This window comes from Budorcas taxicolor, chromosome 14, assembly GCF_023091745.1.
Source record: "Budorcas taxicolor isolate Tak-1 chromosome 14, Takin1.1, whole genome shotgun sequence".
Taxonomy (NCBI): domain Eukaryota; kingdom Metazoa; phylum Chordata; class Mammalia; order Artiodactyla; family Bovidae; genus Budorcas; species Budorcas taxicolor.
The window spans coordinates 47,598,448-47,621,141 of NC_068923.1; the positions used below are offsets into that span (position 1 = coordinate 47,598,448).

At 37.0% G+C, this 22,694-nt stretch overlaps 1 protein-coding gene across 1 annotated transcript in view; it reads right to left on the reverse strand.

Annotated features, from left to right (window-relative positions):
- Positions 1–4,764: 4,764 nt before the first annotated feature.
- TRAM1 (translocation associated membrane protein 1) overlaps positions 4,765–22,694 on the reverse strand; it is a 31,508-nt gene continuing 13,578 nt past the window's right edge. Inside the window, exons 6-11 of the mRNA XM_052651629.1 lie at positions 20,977–21,061; positions 14,469–14,539; positions 14,145–14,249; positions 13,192–13,335; positions 12,133–12,293; positions 4,765–6,334 (exon numbers count right to left, since the gene is read on the reverse strand). Coding sequence (XP_052507589.1) covers positions 6,261–6,334; positions 12,133–12,293; positions 13,192–13,335; positions 14,145–14,249; positions 14,469–14,539; positions 20,977–21,061 — 640 coding nt within the window. The 3' untranslated portion in view covers positions 4,765–6,260. The remainder of the gene's footprint in view (positions 6,335–12,132; positions 12,294–13,191; positions 13,336–14,144; positions 14,250–14,468; positions 14,540–20,976; positions 21,062–22,694) is intronic.

Here is a 22,694-nt window from a genome sequence, read left to right on the forward strand (position 1 = left end):
TATGTCATGGTATCAACTGAGAAATGACTTCTGGGTTAGAACTGGGCTTTCTATTCACGGAGAATGACTGATGTGTAGTTACCCAAGTTCTCTTTGAAGATAAGGTTGTACCAAGCCTTGAGTATTTTCTTTTGAACTCTTTAAAGGTTCATATGCGTGTTAGAATTTGGTTAATCACCAGTCTTCTAACGTAGTCCTGGTAGTCTTCTAGACCTTAATCCTACAGAATTGAATTCACTTTTTAAAAGTACTTAAGGCTGTGTATTGTCACCCTGCTTATTTAACTTCTATGCAGAGAACATCATGAGAAACACTGGGCTGGAAGAAACACAAGCTGGAATCAAGATTGCTGGGAGAAATATCAATAATATCAATAACTTCAGATATGCGGATGACACCACCCTTATGGCAGAAAGTGAAGAGGAACTAAAAAGCCTCTTGATGGACGTGAAAGAGGAGAGTGAAAAAGTGGGCTTAAAGCTCAACATTCAGAAAACGAAGATCATGGCATCTGGTCCCATCACTTCATGGGAAATAGATGGGGAAACAGTGGAAACAGTGTCAGACTTTATATTTTGGGGCTCCAAAATCACTGCAGATGGTGATTGTAGCCATGAAATTAAAAGATGCTTACTCCTTGGAAGGAAAGTTATGACCAACCTAGATAGCATATTGAAAAGCAGAGATATTACTTTGCCAACAAAGGTCCGTCTAGTCAAGGCTATGGTTTTTTTCCACTGGTCATGTATGGATGTGAGAGTTGGACTGTGAAGAAAGCTGAGTGCCGAAGAATTGATGCTTTTGAACTGTGGTGTTGGAGAAGACTCTTGAGAGTCCCTTGGACTGCAAGGAGATTCAACCAGTCCATCCTAAAGGGGACCAGTCCTGGGTGTTCATTGGAAAGACTGATGCTGAAGCTGAAACTCCAGTACTTTGGCCACCTCATGTGAAGAGTTGACTCATTGGAAAAGACTCTGATGCTGGGAGGGATTGGGGGCAGGATGGAGAAGGGGACGACAGAGGATGAGATGGCTGGACGGCATCACCGACTCGATGGACGTGAGTTTGAATGAACTCCGGGAGTTGGTGATGGACAGGGAGGCCTGGCATGCTGCGATTCATGGGGTCGCAAAGAGTCAGACATGACTGAGTGACTGAACTGAACTGAACTGAACTGAATCTTTTTTTAGCATAGATACAGTATAAGCATTTTCCCCTCTGATCTGAGTTGCAAATAACCTGTGTCTTACTGTTCCGGGTTTTTAAAATTGCTTGTCTGTGGCTGTGCCCTGTGGCATACAGGATCTTAGTTCCCCGATCAGGGATCGAACCCATGCCCCCTGCAGTGGAAATGCAGAGTCTTAAACACTGGCCTGGCAGGGAAGCCCCTACCTGTGTCTTACTGTTCTGTTTGTTTGTTGTGAATGAAATCAGCAAGAAATAGAAGAGGACCACTCTATTTGGTCAGATCACTAGTAACCTAAATTTGGTAAAGTTGCATTTTTGAAACAGTAATCTTAAATTGTTCTCACAAGGAGTATTACTATAGTTTCTCATATTTGAGGGAGGAAGAAACTATTAGTCCAGAAGTCAGTCAAGCAACATATAACAAGAGGAGCAACCTCAGTCTTCAGATTTTGGTCTGTTTCATGTATTATCCACACTTGGGTATCTGCCTAGGCCCTCCAGTCCAGTTGTAATTTCTAGGACATTTTATGAGATCAGCTCAAATTGCTTGATAAACACGATCTTGTAATATACCCGTTTCCTTTCCTAGGTAAATATGCTCATTTACCTGATGGAGTTTGAATCTTTCTGTTAGAAGGTAAGGCAATTCTAAGCAGCCAATAGCTCTCTGGAAGTGGTACACACCATCTAAATGAATGTATAGTTTCATAACCATAGGTATCTGACTTTTAAAAAAATCATTTTTTAGAGATTACACATACTATTTGCTTTTATGATTATTATATCACATAAATGTAAACCATTCAATACAGACTTGAAAGTTTGCTTTATGAACATTCATGTTGGGTAAAAGCAGGCGTGCAGTCTTCCAATGACTAAATGCTGTGATGGTGACTTGAACACCTCTTGCATCGCTGGCCCATGAGCTCAAGGGCAGCAGCCATGGAGCACGGGCCTTGCTCAGTGAGCAAGAACTCATCAGCCTCATCCAATGAGGTCTTACAGGGAAAAGTAGTTAACAACTAAAATTACCAAATAATACTATGAGCCATTCATTTCATGAACTGTTTGTCACAAACTTGTAAGCTAACAAATAACATTTGACTTTGATAGGCATCAGGCATGGAGCTATGCACAATCCATTCTTAGAATGACTTCATGGGGACAGTGCTATCACTCTCAGGAAACTGAGACAGACGTTAACTAGATCATACAGAGCGGATGGGTGGAGGAGTCGAGATTTGAAGTTTGGCCTTCTAGTTTTGCCACTATGTACTTATTAGTGTTCATGGAAACCAGCAAGTTATTTAACATCAAAGTTTGGATCTTCAAAATAAGAGCTTTCTTTCTTTGGCCAATGTAAATTCAAAGTTAATAATAATTATGTGATGGAACCTAAGCTTCTGAAATTTTTGATTCTTTTTTTTTAGAACACAAAATGTTTGATTTCAGTTTTAAGCAAATGTCGTAATAATCTTTTCACAGAAGTAGTTAAGCTAGGCAAATTGGCTTAGCCTTTCCTTGAATTTTGGATAAAGCTGGTTGATGTGTGACACATAGGTACCCAGTGCAGCTTTCTGTTAAGCAAATCATGCTTAGGTAAGTACAAGACTAGTTTCTCTTTTTAAAGACTTGGCTCTCTGCTGTCTTCAAAGGATAGAGCTGAGCCATAGGTGGGTGCTGCCTAATGTGAACGGCTAATGGCTCTACATAGTGTTCAGTAATCAGATGGACAAAGCCCTATTACTGAAGTACAGCTGATTTACAATGTTGTGTTAGTTTCTGTGGTGTACAGCAAAGTGACTAATTTATATCTATGTACATTCTTGTTCAATTAAAAATTTTTTTTGGCCACACCACATAGTATGTGGGATCTTAGTTCTCAGACAGGGTTGAACTTGTACCCCCTGCATTGGAAGCATGGTCTTAACCACTGGACCTCCAAGGAAGTCCTCATATTCTTTTTCAAATAACTGCCATTATGGTTTATTACAGGATATTGAATATAGTTCCCTATGCTGTAGATTTGCCTTCTTGTCTTCCATTCTAGTGGGTTGAGCTATATACCCAGGGCTTCTAAAACATGTACTCAGTCCAACTCCCTTTACTCTCTTCAGGCCCTTAGTTAATTCTTTCATTAACCAAGTCTTTTATTCTTTCAACACTAGCTAATTTCTACTCTGCATTATCTTTTGTGTTGAAGTTTTATACTAGATGATGCTTTGTAACTGAATCAAGTATCACACCTAACATCTCTTAGGGGAAAAACATGTGTTTAAGCACAAAGCTAGAATTTCCTCCAGGGTTACTTTGAAGGCCACTCTTTAAAAAATGCAAACAGGTGATCAATATCAACCGATTTTTATTGATTGTAGACAGGCCACAGAACTTGTTTTCTATGAAAACATCTGGCAACAGCGTGGAGATAAAGGTGTCATTAGGTATTGCCAACATGTGTGTGACAGGCTTCTCTCCCATCCCCTCACTTACACAAGCATTGCTCCAGGATTAGTTCTGAACTTCAAGACGACGCACAACTAATTTTAGAAGAATGTTAATCCATTTTTTCCAGAAGAGTCCACCTGGGCCACTCACAGCCATATCCTAAAATGCAGGCAAGAAGGCATCTTACGGAGGGAAAGACACCCCCCCCAGTGGCAAAACAACTAGCTCAAGGTCACTCCGTGATGCATCCCCCCAGGCTTCAGGGTGTGACAGAGGCTGGGTGACACGCAGCCTCTGGGGGCCTGTAGGGAAACTTTGCTTGGAGGGGATCTAGGGCTTACTCTTTACAAGTACACTGGGGCATATATATGTGTGTTTTGTAAGGCCAACGGCTTCCCATCAAAACCCACAGCATATGCTGTATGGGTTTGTAGCGCCTGTAGCAAGTGCTGTAATTTCACAAAAGTTTCCTCGATCGAGTGTGGAGTCACTGCATGTTGGGTCCCCACTGCTGTCATTCTAGGTGTGTCAGGAAGCACATATGCATGTAAAGGATGACCAGTCTGGCAGTAAAAAAGACACACCTTTAAGTTTGTTTAGCCCAACAGTCCCTGAATTTGGTTAAAAACCATTTTTTCTCAGACACGCTCTCATAAATAATACATGAAACTAATCATGCTTTTTGGTAGAACACGTGTTACTTTGGAGGAAAGGCTATTCTAAATGTTTATCAAAAGTATACTCTTTAAACATGTGTACAGGACTTCCCTGGTGGTCCAGTGGTTAAGAATCTGCCTGCAATAATGCAGGAGACACAGCTCTGATCCCTGGGGTCTGGGAAGATACCACATGCCTCAGGGCAATGAAGCTGGTGTGCTGCAATTACTGAAGCTGGCGCATCCTAGAGCCCATGTTCCAACAAGAGAAGCCACAGCAACGAGAAGCCTGCGAGAGAGTAGTCCCCTTTTGCTGCAACTACACAGTCTACACACAGCAGCAAAGACCCAGTGCAGCCAAAAATAAATATTAAAAAAAGTCACTTATAAATGTGTACCTTTTAATGAGATTAGACACTAAAAATAGTGTAAAACTTGCTAACAAAGAAAACGTTCAAGATGCAGCTTGTGAAAGTAAAAATTTTTATTCTGATTGATTTCTCAACGTATAGTTCAATATAAGGCCGGTTTTCAATGGCAGAGATTTGGTTCCACGGAAACTCCATGATGCTACAGAGAGCTACTACTTTTTCCAGGAAGTAGGTAAACAGCTGGAAACAGAAAGCACTTTCTAGCAGCATGGCAACTCATTAAACTGCAGAGTGACCAGGTCTGCAACTTTTATACTAAAAATGGCGCAAACATTAGCTGGTGACAGAAGTGAGAAGTGGGGAGCAAGATGTGAACATTGAAAGGAGTGATATGTGTCTTGTAAAGATGACAAAAACACAAGGACAGCTATAAAGATTTGAAAGGATAATTATAGAAAAGGGAACCAAATATTTTACTCAAATGTTTTTTAGAGCCTTTCTGTAGAGATACAAATATATATATATATTTATCCAAAAATATGTTTTTATACAGATAAATGGTTTCTCAAATAAGGATGGAACCAAAGCTACAGTTATAACATAAAGCACTGTCTTTTGTAAGACTATTTATCCACCTGAATTTTCAATCTGAGGTTAGTGCATTAAATATTTTCCAAATATTGACATCCTTTTCATGTATATAAATCAAGTAGGCATTATTTTTTAAAAGGGTTTTCAGGTTAAACAGTATTTTTCTAAGATCCTGTGCATATCAAACTTATGACAAGCCCCATTAAGAATCATTATTTAATAAACATATCAAAAAGGGCTATGGTCAAATTTTCTTTATAGGAAACATTTAATTTTCTGATTTCCAGTTTACAAGTGTTGAAAATGCACAAGAAAGATATTACTTCACAAGTACTTTTATGTTAAGATATTTTGATTCAATATACATGGCAATAATATCTCTACACATCGTAACCAAAAGTATGTTTTTTTTCCTTAAAAAATGGGGATGTAACATTAATAATTACTATAAAATAAAGCACACAGGTATTTTGGTGAATTTACAAATCTTTTTTCCCAAGTGTAAAGGCTACAAAAATTCCTAAAAATTAGAGAACACTGAAAACATATTAAAATTTGACATCCAACTTTATATTATTTCCATTTTGCCCTGAAAGATAACTTAAAAAATATGACCCTGCTGGAACAGGCCATCTTGCTTAATATAAAAAATTGGTGAGAGCAAGAAATTGTATCACTGATATGTATAATTTCTGTAAATAGTTATCTCTTCAAATCATTAGAAAAATGCTTAAAGATAAAAAACAAAATAAAATAAAATATAATATGATGGTGGTCCCTAAACTATTTTGAAGGCAGGTAGCTTAGTCTAAGCTAAAACATTTTTTTCACTCATAGGAATCATCCTCCCCTCAAATGCCCTTTAAAAAAATGCATGAAACAATACAATAGTAGCAAGAATCAAAGAGCAGAAAATGTATTTTCAGGAACAGAAAAAAATCTCTAGTGCTGAAAGATACAGTAAAAAGCAGATTTCTTTGGGGACATTAATCAATTAGATTATAATTCATTATGAAGATTTCTCTTTTCTATTACGGGGAGAGTCTGCTCCATTTGAAGTTACTGTTCCATTGACACCATTTTCTGAAAAGAGAAAAAAAAAATCAGGATTAATTTCTTTTATAAATAAGTGTAAACAACAATATCTTTTATACATAAAGGTACCTTCAGAAAAGAAAATTTAAAACCCAATATATGCTCTTATGCCCTTAGGTGAAACTTACTAGTGCTTAATCCATTCATGTATTTAACCAATCATAAAACCTGCTACCAAGTTAAACGCAATGAACTGAAAGCAGCAAATCAAAAGGAATTATGTCAATTATATCTAAAAAAATAGTTCAAAAAAAGGAAAGCAAGAAAACTGACAGAAACTCTGGGAAACAACTACAAGAACTATACAAAAAAGTCTGCAAAGCAACACTTTCATAGAAAAACAGGAATATTTTTTTACACTGGATAGCAGACAAGGGAGGTTCTTGGGGATATGTTTCTTTACAACGTATTTTAAAATTGGCATTTAGGATAACTCATGTTTAAGAGTGTTATAATGGCCATCTTCAAGCTAGGGTGGAATGACTGATGTCAGACCAATCCTCCCTCCTAAAATACCCATAAAAGGAGAACATAAAAATGGCTATTTGAAGGCACTGGGGAAAGAAACAAGTCAGCTAAGTGTATTTCTCCCCCAAGGGATTTACCAGCTACTAAATGAGCACATAGCACACATACACACACAAATGTGCACACATACCAACCAAGACTCAGAAATCCAGCAGAAAGTAACTGTGAACAAAAAGCTAAACAGAGAATTGGGATGTCTCACAATGACAGGGAGATAAAAATAAGTATTCAGTGTCTGCCAGAGAAGAAAGTCCTTAGAAATAGTTGATATCCTAGGAATGAGGGCAAATTGGAAATAGATCGGCTTCAGTGACACAGAATGATTCACTCATATTTAATCCAGAGTTTCTATTGATGCAGCCACAATATCTACAATCTTTTATACAAAACATTCAGTATTCAATTAAAAATTACCAGGTGTGTCAGAAAACAAGACCAAATGACTAAAAACTAAGAGAAAAAAAAAATATCAGAAATAGATCCTCAGATGAGCCAGATGTGGAGCTGTCAGACAGGGACATTAATAGAACAATGACTAATAAAAATGAAAGAAAAGACAAGTAGTTTCATCCAAGGACTCAAAGATCTTTAATCCTAGGACTGGAAAATACCACAACTAAAAATATAAATTTAATAAAAATTTAATAGCAGATTAGACACAACAGAAGAGATTAGTGAACTAGAAAAAAATACTCATACTGAAACTCAGAAAACAAAGGATGGAAAAAAACAGAAATGCATGAAAAGATGTAAAAGGACAGGATAAAGGGGTTTAAACACATGTACTGGAATTCTCAAAGGACAGGAGAAACAGAATGGGGCAGAAGTAATATCTGAAGAAATAACGGTGAAGAATTTCCCCCAAACAGTAAAAGAAACCAAGTCAAGATTCAAGAAGCTAGGTACAATGCAGAGCAGGATATACCAAAGATAATCAAACTTAGGCACATCATAGTATAACTGTCAAAAAGAGAACAATTTCGTCAGACTGGATGAAAAAACTAAAATCAAATTACACACTGCTTACAGGAGACACAATTTACATTTAGGGACAAGAAAAGGTTTAAGATAGAAAAGGTACACCATGATATAATATAACATTTTATTTCAAGAAAGTTGGTGAGTTAGAGTGAATTCAGACTAACTAGAGATGAAGATGGACATGTGACAATAACAAAGGACACATTCCATAGGGATTTGTAACAACCCTAAACTTTGATGCACCTGTACTATATCCTCACAATATTTAAAGCAAAAACTTAGAAGCTACAAGAAGTAGGTCAATACCTTTTTTAATAACTGACTGAACAAGCAGAACTCCTTCCACCAAGTCAGTAAAGACACAAAAGACTGGACCACACAAATGGACCTGATGCCTACCTATAGAACAACATACTCAACAAACACACAATACGCTTCCTTGAGAAGTCCAAAGGGAACATTCATCAGAACTGAACACAGGACAAGACATAATGAAAGTCCCAACAAATTTCAAAGAAGTGAAATCATTCAGAGTATGTTTTTTAACCACAGAGAAATTAAGATAGAAATCTCTAGTAAAAACTAGAGAACGCCCAAATACTACTATGCCCAAAAACGTACACTACTATGTTGTGTAGTTTACAAATATTTACAATCCATGAATCAAAGAAGAAATAACAACTGGAATCATAAAATATTTGAAACTGAATGATAACGAAAAAGATGTATCAAAACCTGTGAAATAAGGGTAAAGCACTGCTGAAAGGAAAGTCTGCCCTTAATTGCAAGTAATTCATGAGAAGGGATAAAAATCAATGATTCCTTTTAACAAAGCCACAAATAACAAAACAGCAAATTAAACCCAAAGAAAGGTAAATAAGAACAGAAATCAATGACAGAACTGAGACAATGAGCAAAAGAAGACAGATGTTGGTTCTTGGCTGATGGAAGTGAAAAAGAGAAAGGCATAAGTTACTAACATGGGAAGTGGAAAATGAGAATTATTGTTGTTTTATAGGCATTAATAAGTAGATACTATGAATAATTTTACATCAATACATTTCACAAATTTAGATGAAATGGATAAATCCTTGAAAAATACAATTTACCAAAAGAGAAATGATAAGAAATAAAAAATCTGAATAATCCTATTATCTATTAAAGAATGTAAATCTGTACTTTCTTATAAAGAAGTCTAGTTTGGATAGCTTCACTGGTGAATCCTTCCAACATTTAAATAAGAAATGATGCTGGCATTACATGAAGGATAAATCTGCCCAATATCTTTTATAAAGTCAGGAAAATTCATATCAAAACCTGACAAAAGGGCTAATTTTAGCTTAATCTTTTACATGAACACAGATGCAAAAATCCTAACAAAATATTGAAAAAACCATCCACCAAAAGAGATATTATGATCAACTTGGGTTTATGCCAGGAAATACATTACCAAAAATATATATCTATATTCTTTATGAATATAGATACAAAAAATCCTCAACAAAATACTAGCATGTCAAATCAAGTGACATTCAAAGGATTATGTACATTACCAGCCAGTGAGCTTTATCCCAGAATTGCACTGTTTGCTTAACATTAAAAAAATCAATTAATATAATCCATGATAATAATCTAGAAGAGGAAACGGCAACCCACTCCAACATTCTTGCCAAGATAATCTCATGGAAGAGGAACCTGGTGGGCTACAGTCCATGGAGTCACAGGAAGTCAGACACACTTGAAGTGACTGAGCACACATGCCTGATGATAATAAAGGGTGCAAACCATGTGATGATCTCAACAGCTGCAGAAAAAGCAAGTGATAAAACCTAACATCCTTTTACGATAAAAATTACAAACAAAGGAAAAGGAAACTTTCTCTACATGTTGAAGACCATTTGGGCAAAACTCACAGGTAACATTATACTCAAAGGTGAAATACTGGATGTTTTCCTGCTAAGATCAGGAATAAGGTGAGGATGTCTGTTTTTGCTTATTCAAAATTGTTCTGGAGGTTCTAGCCAGGGTAATTTGGCAAGAAAATGAAATAAAAGGCATCCAGACTGAAGAGGGAAAAGTAAAACTATCTCTTTGCTGGTGACATGAGCTTGTACGTTGAAAAGGCAAAGAAATCCACAAAAATGCAATTAAATAATGAAATAAAAATTTTAAAATACCCAAAAAGTACAGCAGTGTTGTAGGATACAAGATCAATATGCAAAAATTCCATTACATTTCTATACACTGGCAATGAAAAATCCAAAAATGGAATTAAGAAGACAATTTTATTTACAACAGCATCAAAAAGAATAAAATATTTAGGAATAAATTTAATGAAGAAGTACAAAACTTATATACTGATACCTACAAAATTTAATTGGAAAAATTAAAGAAGACCCCAAAAGACATAAAGACATCTACCACAGACCCAAGATACTCCAAATGAAGCCCAGCTGACTTTTTGCAGGAAAACAAGAAAATGATCCTAAAATTTGTATGGAAATGCAAGGCACCCAGAATACCCAAAACATGAAAAAAACAAAAATGGCAGACTCACATTTCATGATTTCAAAACTTACTACAAAGCTACGGTAATGAAGACAAGGGCGTAAGAACAGATATCCAGATGAACAGAATAGAACAGAGCCAGAAATAAATTATTACTTTTATGATCAATTGATTTTTAACAAGAATGTCAAGACAATTAGATGAAAACTAGTTTTTTCACAAACGGTGCAGAGACAACTGGATATCAACATGTGAAACGATGAATGTATTAATACAATGTTATACTTCAGAAAACAGTCTAGCAGTTCTCCAAAGTGCTAAATATACAGTTATGATATGACCCAGGAATTCCACTCCTAGGTATGTATCCCAAACAGCAAAAACCAGGTGTTCAAACAAAAATATGTACATTAATATTAACAGCATCAGTCATAGTAGCCCCAACATGGAAACAACCCAAATATTCATGAATTTACGGATAAACGTAACACTGTATCTTCATACACTCGTTTATTGTTTGGCCATGGAAAGGAATGAAGTATCGACACATGCATGTATGCTATATATAAATTTTAAACACATGCTATGTGAAAAAAAGAAATGTCCAAAAAAGGCTAATCTATAGAGACAGAGAACAGGTAAGAGGTTGCTAGGGGTAGAGGAAAGGAGGGAATGGAAAATGACTGCTAGTGGGCATGAGGTTTTTCTGGATGATACAAATTTTCTGGAATTAGGCAGTGGTATGATTCACAAAATTTTGTGAATATACTTAAGAACTACTGAAATGTACACTTTTGGAGATTCCCATGGACAAAGGAGTCTCGTGGGCTACAGTCCATAGGGTCACAAAGAGTCGGACACGACTGAAGTGACTTAGTGTGCACATGCACACATACACGCACACACACGTGTGCACACACATACACACACAGGTAACACCATACTTAAAGGGGAAAGACTGGATGTTCACACACACATGCTCATGGGCTGAAATACTCAATTCTCCCTCAGGTGACCTATGGAGTCAATGTACTATCAACCCAATACCCCAGTGAAGCTTTGTGTGTGTGTGTGGAAACTGACCAAGATGCACTAAAATGCATATGACACGCAAAGGGTCAAGAGTTGTCGATACAACCTGAATAAGGACAAGACTGGAGGACATAAACTGTCAGATATAAAGACACAAAAGCAGCAAACCACCACTGTTTATGACAAAGATTTTAAAACAATTTCTCGTCTTATAGTTCCAAATAGACTACTACAAGTTGAAAAATTATTCCACTGTCAATGCATTTTCAATCAAAAGCCAGAAGGAGAAAAGAGGTGAGATGCAAAGTCAAAGATTAAGGGCCAAACAATCAGGAGTTATAAAAGAGCTGTTCCTCTTGGGACTAAAGGGCAGATGGAAAGGAGCTGAAAGAGGTCTTGTTTTTTAAATATAAGTAAGATACTCAAAAGTACTATCACTCTTCAGGATACTCACTCATTAAAATTGCCCATGTACACATTAGTCTAGAGGGGCTCAAAATCACCAAGCCTGCAGAACCTGCGAGAGATCTTTAGTGGATGGCTTTAGAGGGGAATAACTGATTCGAGGGAACCACCAAACTTTAAGATGGGGCAAGTAATTTTCTAATTTTGCTAGTATGTAGAATTAACTCTTTTTAAGATTTTAAACCTTAAAAAGATTATAAATAAGACCCCAAAACATGAAAAAAAAAAAGTGTTTTCTACTTCAGGTTTTTCACTGTTTACTGAGTACAAACCTGTTCCTTTTCTAGAAGACCTGCCTTTAGTCACTGGTGGCTTCTTTTTCACAGCTGGTGCCTGAAAAGTAGAATGTTCTCTCCACCTTCGAAGCTGAAAATTAATGAACTTCCACATCATGAATGCTTGGGTAATGCAAATGGATGCCAGAACAGCAATTCTGAGAATACAAAGAAATAAAACAGAAAATTAACGTGTACCCAAGCAATGCCATTGAATAAAGTAGTCTCTCTTGCTTTGACAGTATTAACTTAGTGCTAAATTCCCACTATACTGACAAGGATTATATTAATGAATAATTACCCCACTAATAATTAACCCCAGGTGGCTTAGTGGTAAAGAATCCACCTGCCAACGAAGGAGATACAAGAGATCCAGGTTCGATCCCTGGGTTGGGAAGATCCCTTGGAGGAGGGCATGGCAACTCACTTCAGTATTCTTGCCTGGAGAATGCCATGGACAGAGGAGCCTGGCTAGCTACAGTCTACAGGGTCACAAAGAGTTGGACATGACTAAAGTGACTGAGCACAGTAATTAACCCCTGAAGTTAAATAAATGCTTTAGTAATTTTTTTTCAAACTTTTAACTGGGGTATAGCCAATTAAAACGTGGTAGTTTCAGGTGAACAGAAAAGGGACCCAGTCATACATATACATGTATCCATTCTCCCTCAAATTCTTCTCCCAATCCAGGCTGGCACAGAACGTTAAGCAGAGTTCCCTGTGCTATACAGTAGGCCCTTGTTGGTTATCCATTTAAAATACAGCAGAGTGTACATGTCCATCCCCAACTCCCTAATTATTCCCTCCCCGTGGTAACCATAAGTTCCTTTTCTAAGTCTGTGAGTCTCTATTTTGTAAGTTTATTTGTATCTAAATGCTTTAGTATTGATACTTTCATTTATACATGAAATTGAAATAGGTAAGAAATCAAATCAAATGAGTATTTTCCCCTACCTCTCATAATTATACTTTTATATTTTAGACAATTCATATTTTAAATTGGTAATACATACTACATTGTAGGGCAAGGTGAGAAAAGTGTTAAATCAACCCTACCTAACAGCTAACACATTGAAGTTTCCAGTACTGAAATCCAGCTTCTGGTTCTCTGCTCTTGCCAGGCCAAAGCCAACAGTGAGTACCGAGAGAATTAAAGTCAGAAGTCTTCCCAAAACAAACAGAACTGCCCACAGAGAAAATCTGTGAAAAAAATGTCAAAGTCAGATTCACAAAATTGCAAAGATAAGATTCTAGTAGAAATCAGATTCCTGTTAAGTAAATGCGTATTAAAACAGCATTTCTTACAGTTCTGCAAAAAGGATTCTGAAATAAAATGCTAGGGAAATGCTCCATATTATATCACATTCTTGGAAATTGTATAACATATGAGCATATTTCAGGTTCTAGAAGTTCAGTTAAAGAAATATTTGATTTTCTTTTCATTTAGCAGATTTTCTGTGTATGCGTATGACAACTATTAATGATTCTCAGAACTACTGGTATATAGAACAATTTTGGAAAAGGCTGAATAAAAACAAAGGCCATGTATTCAATTCTCATGAGAGTCCTCGCTTCACTTTTTCTCCCCCCAAGGCTCTTTACAATACATATTACTTCAATGCTGTCCAAGTTTAATTTTCCCATCAAAATATTTTTGTATCTTTAAGGTTCTAAAATCTACTATTTCAATTTCTTCTGAAAGCTCACTTTTCCTCATTATTCCTTCTCCAAAAGAACAATGTGCACTAAACAAGATAGGAAAAGTTGTATGAGAAAAGTAAACCCTCAACCTTCAAAACCACAAGTTCCAATATACTATCTCTCAAGCTAAGAAAGACTATTTTAGAGAACAAACTACCAACTTCAATTGTTAGAAAGTGTCATTTTATTTAAAGTAGCTTATAAAGCAACATAATTGCCCACAGCATGGACCTTGGCAATAGCATGGTCCTTTGCAACACAGGCACTGACTTTAATTACACAAGAAACAGAATGGTTGAAAGACTCACCCTTTCTGATACTTTTCATCACTAAAGTAAAATAGGCGGGAAATGTGGAAAAGAAACTCAACAAAATAGTGTAGCACCAAAAGCACAAGTCCTAGATGATTCAAGCTGTTAAAAGAACACATTTAAAATGAAAAGATTAATTACGAATTAAGACAGAGTACCCACTCCAGTGTTCTTGCCTGGAGAATCCCAGGGACGGGGGAGCCTGGTGGGCTGCCATCTATGGGGTCGCACAGAGTCGGACACAACTAAAGTGACTTAGCAGCAGCAGCAGCATATTATCTGCCCAGTCCACAAGCACACCCAAGAAAAATCCCAACTCACTTTAAAAGATAAGCTCCAGCAATGTGAAAGAGGTAAAGGCCGATGTAGACGAGCTGACGAGGAATATCTTCCTGTAAACAGAAAATTGCACAACAGGTTAAAACTGGGGGAAGTAGTTGTTTGGAGAAGTAGGGTGAAAATGTACTGTCACAGAAGACCTGAAGGCCACTCTGCCCGGCACCCACTCCAACTGGCCACAGTCCTTTACCCTCTCTTGGCTTCATCTACTCATCTGGAAATGTGAATAACACCTGGGTTTCCTTGAATCAGATGAATTCTAAATCCCCTTTAGTACTGAGTGGTCCTTTTTATAATAAATAATATTAGATGACACAATCTTAATAACCATTATGTCCTTCTAATATTAAAACTACTATGTTTATACCAGCAGAGATTCTTTTGTTTACCCAAATAGTATTTACGTTTTTTAGTCCCTTTCATTTCACTGTCAGTCAAGTCATTAAAACCTAAGGTTAAAATTTATCTTCTCACTTAGGATACCACCTACTTGTATATTCTTTCTCCTCTTAATAACCCTGTAAGTCAGGTATTCAGACTTCACTTTCGCTTTCCCCTCACCACCAGCCCCCCATAGTTCTTAGTGACTTGGTTATCTTAGAAATAGTGGTTTTCAAAGATGTTTAAGTCAAGTGACTCATAAAATTAATTTGGGGGTCACCCTAACATCTTTTGAAATATGAAATATAATGTTTAAAAAGGCTAGAATGTACAGCATATTATATTGTTTCATGAAAGCTTTATTCCAGATTTTACACACATGGAGAAGGCAATGGCACCCCACTCTAGCACTCTTGCCTGGAAAATCCCATGGATGGAGAAGCCTGGTGGGCTACAGTCCATGGGGTCGCTAAGAGTCGGACACGACTGAGAGACTTCACTTTCACTTTTCACTTTCATGCATTGCAGAAGGAAATGGCAACCCACTCCAGTGTTCTTGCCTTGAGAATCCCAGGCACGGGGGGAGCCTGGTGGGCTGTCGTCTATGGGGTGGCACAAAGTCGGACATGACTGAAGCGACTTAGCAGCAGCAGCAGTACACACACATGCAGAATTATAATGTAAATTCTATAGTTTTTCACCTTAGGTTACAGTCAAAAATGTTTGCAAAAAATGAACAGCAGGCCCTATAAACACTTGTTAATTTAGGAAATGCCTGTACCACTCATTTCTACTGTTTTTTGGCAGTTTACCACATATATGGTTCTACTAGCCTGGCTAGTACTATTCATGTACTGCAGCTCTAATTAAAATGATTACAATATGGCTGATGTCAGCAAACTGAGCACCATTTGCCTGGAACCTCACTAGACTTGTCTCTGCCATATAGGAGAGCTGAACACAGATCACTTCTCTTTCAGCCCCTACAATTCAAGTACAGTTATTTCACCAAATCCTCCAAGAAAGAGCAGAGAGTTTTTAAGTGTAGTTTTGAAACTGGAAAGTCTTTTCCAGTAAGAATGGTACAAAGATCAAGTATTACAGAACGTACGACAGTTGAACAAAACAATATAGAGTCCTACACTGTGGAACTCTCGGGGAAAATTCCCAAGATACAATACTAAGTGTATAGTGGGGCTTTCAACTGGAGAGAGAACTAAGGCTGGCTGACTTTTTTCTCCACATAATTTTCACACTTCCAATGAAATATTTCTCCTTACTAAAGGAGTGAGAGAGAAAGGTGTTGTGATAACATGGCGAAGTTCAACCACAAGGCAGTCTCTTTACTCTCTTAAAATCATTTCAGATGAGCTCAGCTGTAGTGTTATAATTGCAATTTGACATCCTATGGAAATAGAGGTGTCACTAAATACATGGTAGTTGTATTTCTGAAAGTGTGGTGTATATATCATTGGCACTGTACAAAATGATTTTAGATGGTATACAACAAAACATTTTAACTTTCCTGTTAATTTTATTTTTATTTTATTGTTTCTAAAGATTTTTTTTTATGTAGACCATTTTAAAAGTCTTTATTGAATTTGTTACAATATTGCTTCTGTTTTATGTTTTGGTTTTTCAGCTGCAAGGCACGTGGCTTCCCAACCAGGGATCAAACCTGCACACTCTCCATTGGAAGTCTTAATAACCACTGGACTGCCAGGGAAGTTCCTCGCTACAATTTTAAATACGTTTTAAGTTGCAGTGAGGTGGCATGTAAGTGACTGTGTATATGAAACAATACCATATTCCTTCAGATGTATGGTAAACAATGTTCCAAATTTCTGAGGGGAAAACAACACCAAGAGGACCCTTGATACTAAAGCTTTTTAAAAAGTTTTAAAATTGCTGATTGGACACTAAACTCATTTTATTACATAACAATTTGTGTAAATCAATGTAAAAAACTAATTTGCTGGAATAACTGATGGAAAAACTATAGCAGTGTAACTCCTTGGAAAGATTAAAGAAAAAAAAAGATTTTTTTTTTTTAAAGAAGAAACACAAATAGGTTTTAAAAATACACCATTTAGCAGAGAACATAAGCTGCTTCTCTTTTTTCTTGTTAGACAAATCTAAAAATACTACTATAAATTACAAACATACTATATTTCAAAAAGTCATTCCATCTCTTTTTTCTCCTTAAATCTCAACCTAATTATGTGAAGCAAGGTTTCGCTTGCTCTTAGGTAAAGAAAAAGTCCAGAGCTTCTTCCCTAAATTCAAGTTCAACTTTGCATCTCAGCCCTGCCTTTCTGATAGCAACCAACTGAGTCAATCATGGTGAGTAAAATACCACCACATGTCCCATATCTCCACAACTGTCAAATCCTTAGCAAGAGCTTTTCCAAAAGGACAGAGTACCAAGAAATCTTTTTCTAAGTAATGGAAACTTGAGCCTTCTATAAACTGGCCAGTGTCTCTAAAGCAATGTTTGCACATTCAAAGCTGAACCAGAGACAAGTGTCAAAATAAATGAGTGACAGGGAGGGGTCTACTGCAAGGAGTGGTGGAGAGCGCAGGTTAAAGGCGTTCCCCTATCAACAATAATGTGACAGGTGTGACGTAGCATGATTTTTAAAATGAGACTGGACTTCCTCTGACATTCTGCAATCCTCATAGGGTTATGGCCCTTCTGGGGCTTACATGCCTGTGGCCAACAATAAAGACCTTACCCAGCACCATGTGTCCCTGGGGTGTGGGGATCAGTGAGAAAAGAGAAGACTGGGTGAAAGATCAGTGAGAAAAGATGTCGGCACTCTTAGAGGCAGTTCACGGTATCAGTTAACTGGCCACATCACAGATTTCAATTAGGGAGTTAGCACGCCATCCAAGGGCGGCTCGTAACTGTTCTAGAATCTAGAGTCTAGATGAATGCAAATGTGGATGAGAAAAAGCTATTTTGGTTTTTCAAGACTCACCACCCTATGATTTTGTTATGTAAATAAACTCTTCTTTACCAGAAGTCAGAAACAAAGTTTTGTTTATTTACAAACTTTCTTATACCTGAATGGAAAAAATATGTAATGAAACTGAGCAGTTGCCAAGTCCCTATATATCCTTAATGCTAATATTCCAGTAGTTTATATAAGAACAAAGTCATAGAATAATGACTTAAAATTCTGATAAGTCTCCTTTTTCATAGAATACCTAATAAACACAGTACACTTAAATCAAAACAAATGCTAAAATTATAAATAACTTTAGGTGACATTTTTGGTTGTTATTCCAACATCTTTTATTAAAAAGGTCAGCCGTATACTTTAGTAAATTTCTATTTTATAAGGAAATGTTTTTAACTACACAGTACTAAAATATGAACTTTACTTTAAACTGAATATTGCATATATGCCCAAATATAAGGCAAAGATTTTCCCCTAAACCAAAAATGTAGTCATCTCATATGTAAATTTTTTCAAAGCTCTCATACTACAGAGATCTGTATTGATTATTTTAAACAACAAATAAATGGGTTAAGATACATAACCTGAGAAAACTCAACCAATGTCATTTCTAAATGCTTACACAAGGTTAGTGGAGGAATCAATAAGACAGAGTAACGACGTACTCTGGAAAAACTGATTTAAATGAGTCAAGGAAGCTCCAGTGATGAAGGACAGATATTAACAAGTCGCACATGAAAAGTGTGAATGTAACCCTTAGGAAGGAGTGGGCAAAAAGCTTTTTAAGAATTTAGTATACTTTATATCATATACAACTATATGTATGGATAATTAAACCAAATAATCTGAATATCAGAAACAAAACATTTGGATATTCCATCCACACTTTCCTGAAACTTCTTATATTCAAGTTGGCTAAGAAACTACATTTTGAATCCTCTCATGGACAAAAGAGAGGACTGTTTATATTGAAACATACGTATTACATGGAATTAAAATAACCTTCTGAAAAGAAACTGAGTTATTTGTGACTAACACACCTCTTGAATTGCTACTGTGTTCCTTTTTCCACTTCTCTGTAAGACTGGGTCAAAACAACCACTGTACTAATTTTTTTCCAGTGAAGAGTTCTTCCAAAAATAATTCTTATAGAGTAAATTTTAAGAAACCGTTGAACACATATGCAGCTGTTACTTTCAAATTATGTTAATTACTTGAAAGTTACTTTCGACTGTCATATGTAGGTGTTAAAAATAGTTTCAGTTAAGTTCTAAGTTATGCAAATTATTCCATAAAAATTAGATTGCATTTTTGGAGAAATGCCATCTGGCAGGAACTGATAAGGAAAGAGCTTTGAGAACTAAAATGAACAATTACTTTGAAATGTCCCTCTCTACTTACATGGTCAATGAACAATATATAGACATATGAACTCATAATGAAACCCAGAGGTAAAACATCCACAGGTACAAAAGTACATGAAGAAAGACCTAAACATCTGAACCATGGTACTAAGATATCACGGACTATGCTGGTCTCAGCAGTGCTCCACAGAACTTTCTGCAAGGAGGGCTAGGTTCTCTGTCTCTGATTCAAAATGGCAGACTGTGAAACCATGTGTGGCCAATGAGCATTTGTGACATGGCTAGTGTGACCAAGAAAGCGAACTTTGTTTTTGCTTAATTAAGTTAAATGTGCTTTGTGGCTACTGTGTTGGACAGTGCAGCTATGGGACACCTATGGTTCACATTAGGTAATCACTAAATATGGAAGGGTTATTGAAAGTGGTGTGGCTAAAAATTTTATCTTAAGACAGTTCTAAGTCAAAGGTTTTATGGATCTTCATCCTAATCCTTATAACCAACTTAACTAGAAAACCATTCTACTTTACATGGACTCTAATTCTGTCCTATTCTCTAATCATGGCAGACATCAATGATGACTGACACACAGGACACAAAAACCACAGACACAATACAGCAATAAAATCAAGCACTTATATTCATGAATTAACTACCCAGAGTACAAGTGTTTCTGGCTTTTAAGAAGGCAGAGATAAAATGGTCACTGGATGGGTGGTTACATTTCTGTTTTGGAAAAGCTTCTTAAAGTAAGGGGATTTTAAAACCAATGTTTTAAATGTGGAAAAATGTAAAATACACACAACCCATAGAAAGCATAATGAATCCCCATGTACCTGTCTCCCAACTATGGCTGTTAACTCATGACTTTCTTTTTATCCACCCCCCCCACCACATGTCAGTTCATATATAGGGATTTTAAAAACAATCTCTCCCCAAAGGAGAATAAAAGTGCTTGATTAATTTATTAGAAAAGGTATCCCAGAGAAAAGAACTACGTGCTGGGATTATAAAATTAGAGAATGTTAAAACTGAATGAGGTACAAAAAGGGAAGAAAAAGGGACCAGGGGACAGGGGCACAGATGGGAAGAGCTCTGGGAACAGGTGAGCAGCTTGATTTTGATTTAGAGTGAAAAGGACCTAGGACAGTTTTTAGAAGAGAAAGAGTTAAATAAAGGAAACAAAGTTTATTCTGTGACATCAGGTAAGACTGACTTCAGAGGTGCCGAGGGTAAAACTTTACAGGAGGCTACTGCAGTGCTCCAGTGGCTGAGTTACTGTTCAAACAAGACAAATGAACATTTTTCCCACCTGTTTCACTAGGGAAAGACTCAAGGTGAATATTTAACTCTGGTTTACTTTTCTCAATATTGAATTTTTCTCTGGGACTTATACACAGTACCATTAATTGCCGAATAATCTAATTAATCTGTCTGGTCTCACTTGTGAAACTGCTAAGCGTATCCATAACACAAACTGAATATCACACTGCAAGATTTGTTTAAATTTTATTTTAAATTACCACTAATACAATTTTAAAATGAGAAATTAGCATGTCAAATGTAAGATCCCCACCTCTGAAGCTGAACCAAATAAAAGTTTCTGCAATAAATACTTAAAGACATTTAGTCTGTGTGGAAAAAAGGGAGGTGAGAGAATAGTGGGGGGATGGGAGAGGGGAAAGGGAGGCTAGAGATGTGAGGAAATATTTAATTTTAAAACAACTTTTCAAAAAAAGGCAAAAATGACAAGACAAATCTAAAAATCACAAAACCACTGCTTACTTTTTTGGTTTTCTGGAAGTAGAGTTCAGGAAAAGCATGAAACCAGTATGCCAATTGTGATATGTAGAAAAACTTCATCTGAAATCTGTGTAACACAAAAAAAGCAGAACATATCGTTTAAAGCACAACATCTTTAAAGATAAAGTAAAAACAAACACTGGAAATCAGGACATGCTAAGTAGCTATCTTTGTGTTGCCATTTCAGGTCCCCTTACTTCCCTTTATTTACTCTGCAGTAGCCCCCTTCCCCAGCCCCCCAGGGTCTCCCCACCATCAGTCAGTTCCTCTGGGCTAAAGAGCAGAAGCAAAAACATGATCCACAGAACCCTGGGAGCAACCAAGCAAGCTATGAGGAAACAGAGCCCCTTGCCTATGAGTGAGTTAGTACTGATGAGTGTGCCTGTTAGCTACTGAAAATATGCGGAACGTGTCTCTGAGGGCATCAAATCACACATCTGTAAGGGTTCCTCAAAAGGGAAGAAGGAAGCGCAAAAAGATGGTGAAGAAGTGAAGGTGCACAGATTCACCAACACTGGAAACTGAGACAGTCCCAATTACAGACAACCTCTGGATTTTTCCTTAGGGAAACATGGTATCTCTACCTGGTTGAGACACTTGAGAACCCCCAATAAATGGAAGCAAACTCAGATTCAAGAGAGGAATAAGGCACTGAAGGGCTCCCAGGAGACATAGTCTCATCAGTCTAGAGTCCACAGTCTCTTCACGCCACACCCCTCTAGACCTCCTCTTTCTCCACCCCCCCGGCCCCCTTCTCCTCCAGAGGTCTAAAGTGGAAAACACAAAGCCTATCTGAATAATGCTGTAGGGAGAGAGGGGGAGGAGGACAGGGAAGGGGAGAAAATACAGTCCCACATAAATATGATGTTTATATCCCCATTCTACAAAAGTTCATTGAATTAATACACTTTTTAAAAGTTAGAATGGCTCAGCAGAATGTGGTAATACTGTAGGTCATGTTACTCTCTTCATATCTTTTTCTCCAACTCTCCCATCACAATGCATCCACTGACTACTGCCTAGATGATAAGCCCCTACAGCGGGCACAGCAAAGGATATGAAAAGAAACAGTTCCTTCTGCTATCAATTACATACAGTCTTGGTGGGCATGGGCACAACATAACACTGACTTACATAAATGAGACAATTAAAGAGCAGCCAAGACAATGTATAAACATAAAATACTGCACAACAAAAGGAAAAATCCAGGAAAGCAGAAGCCCACATAGGCTAAAGGAGCAAGTAACATATGGAACAGACGTTTCAGAACTGGGCTTGAAGAATGAATAACTTAGCTAGCTGACTTGGCGACCCCTGAGCTTCTTATAGCACTGTACAGAAACCTTGGGGGCCAAAAAAGAGAAACAGTCTCTATCCTCAAGCTTATAGTGTAAGAGAGAAGAAATGGAAGAAAAGAGACTAGGGTAAAGAAAAGGAGCAAAAGTATGTAGAAGATGGAGCAGGAATGAGGAGAAAAGATGAGGGAAAAGAAGAAGACAGAGGACTAAATTAGGATTACCATTAAAATCAGTTTTCTTAAGGTAACAGACATACTGAAACGACTACATACATAATAAAAGCACAAAGCAATTTTTTGTTTTTATGGCAGTGTGAGTGCCAAAGACATACCTATTGTATGAATTTGCCTCATGTCTTAAAAGAGAGTAACAACAAATCCTGCTTAAAAGTGACATGACCAT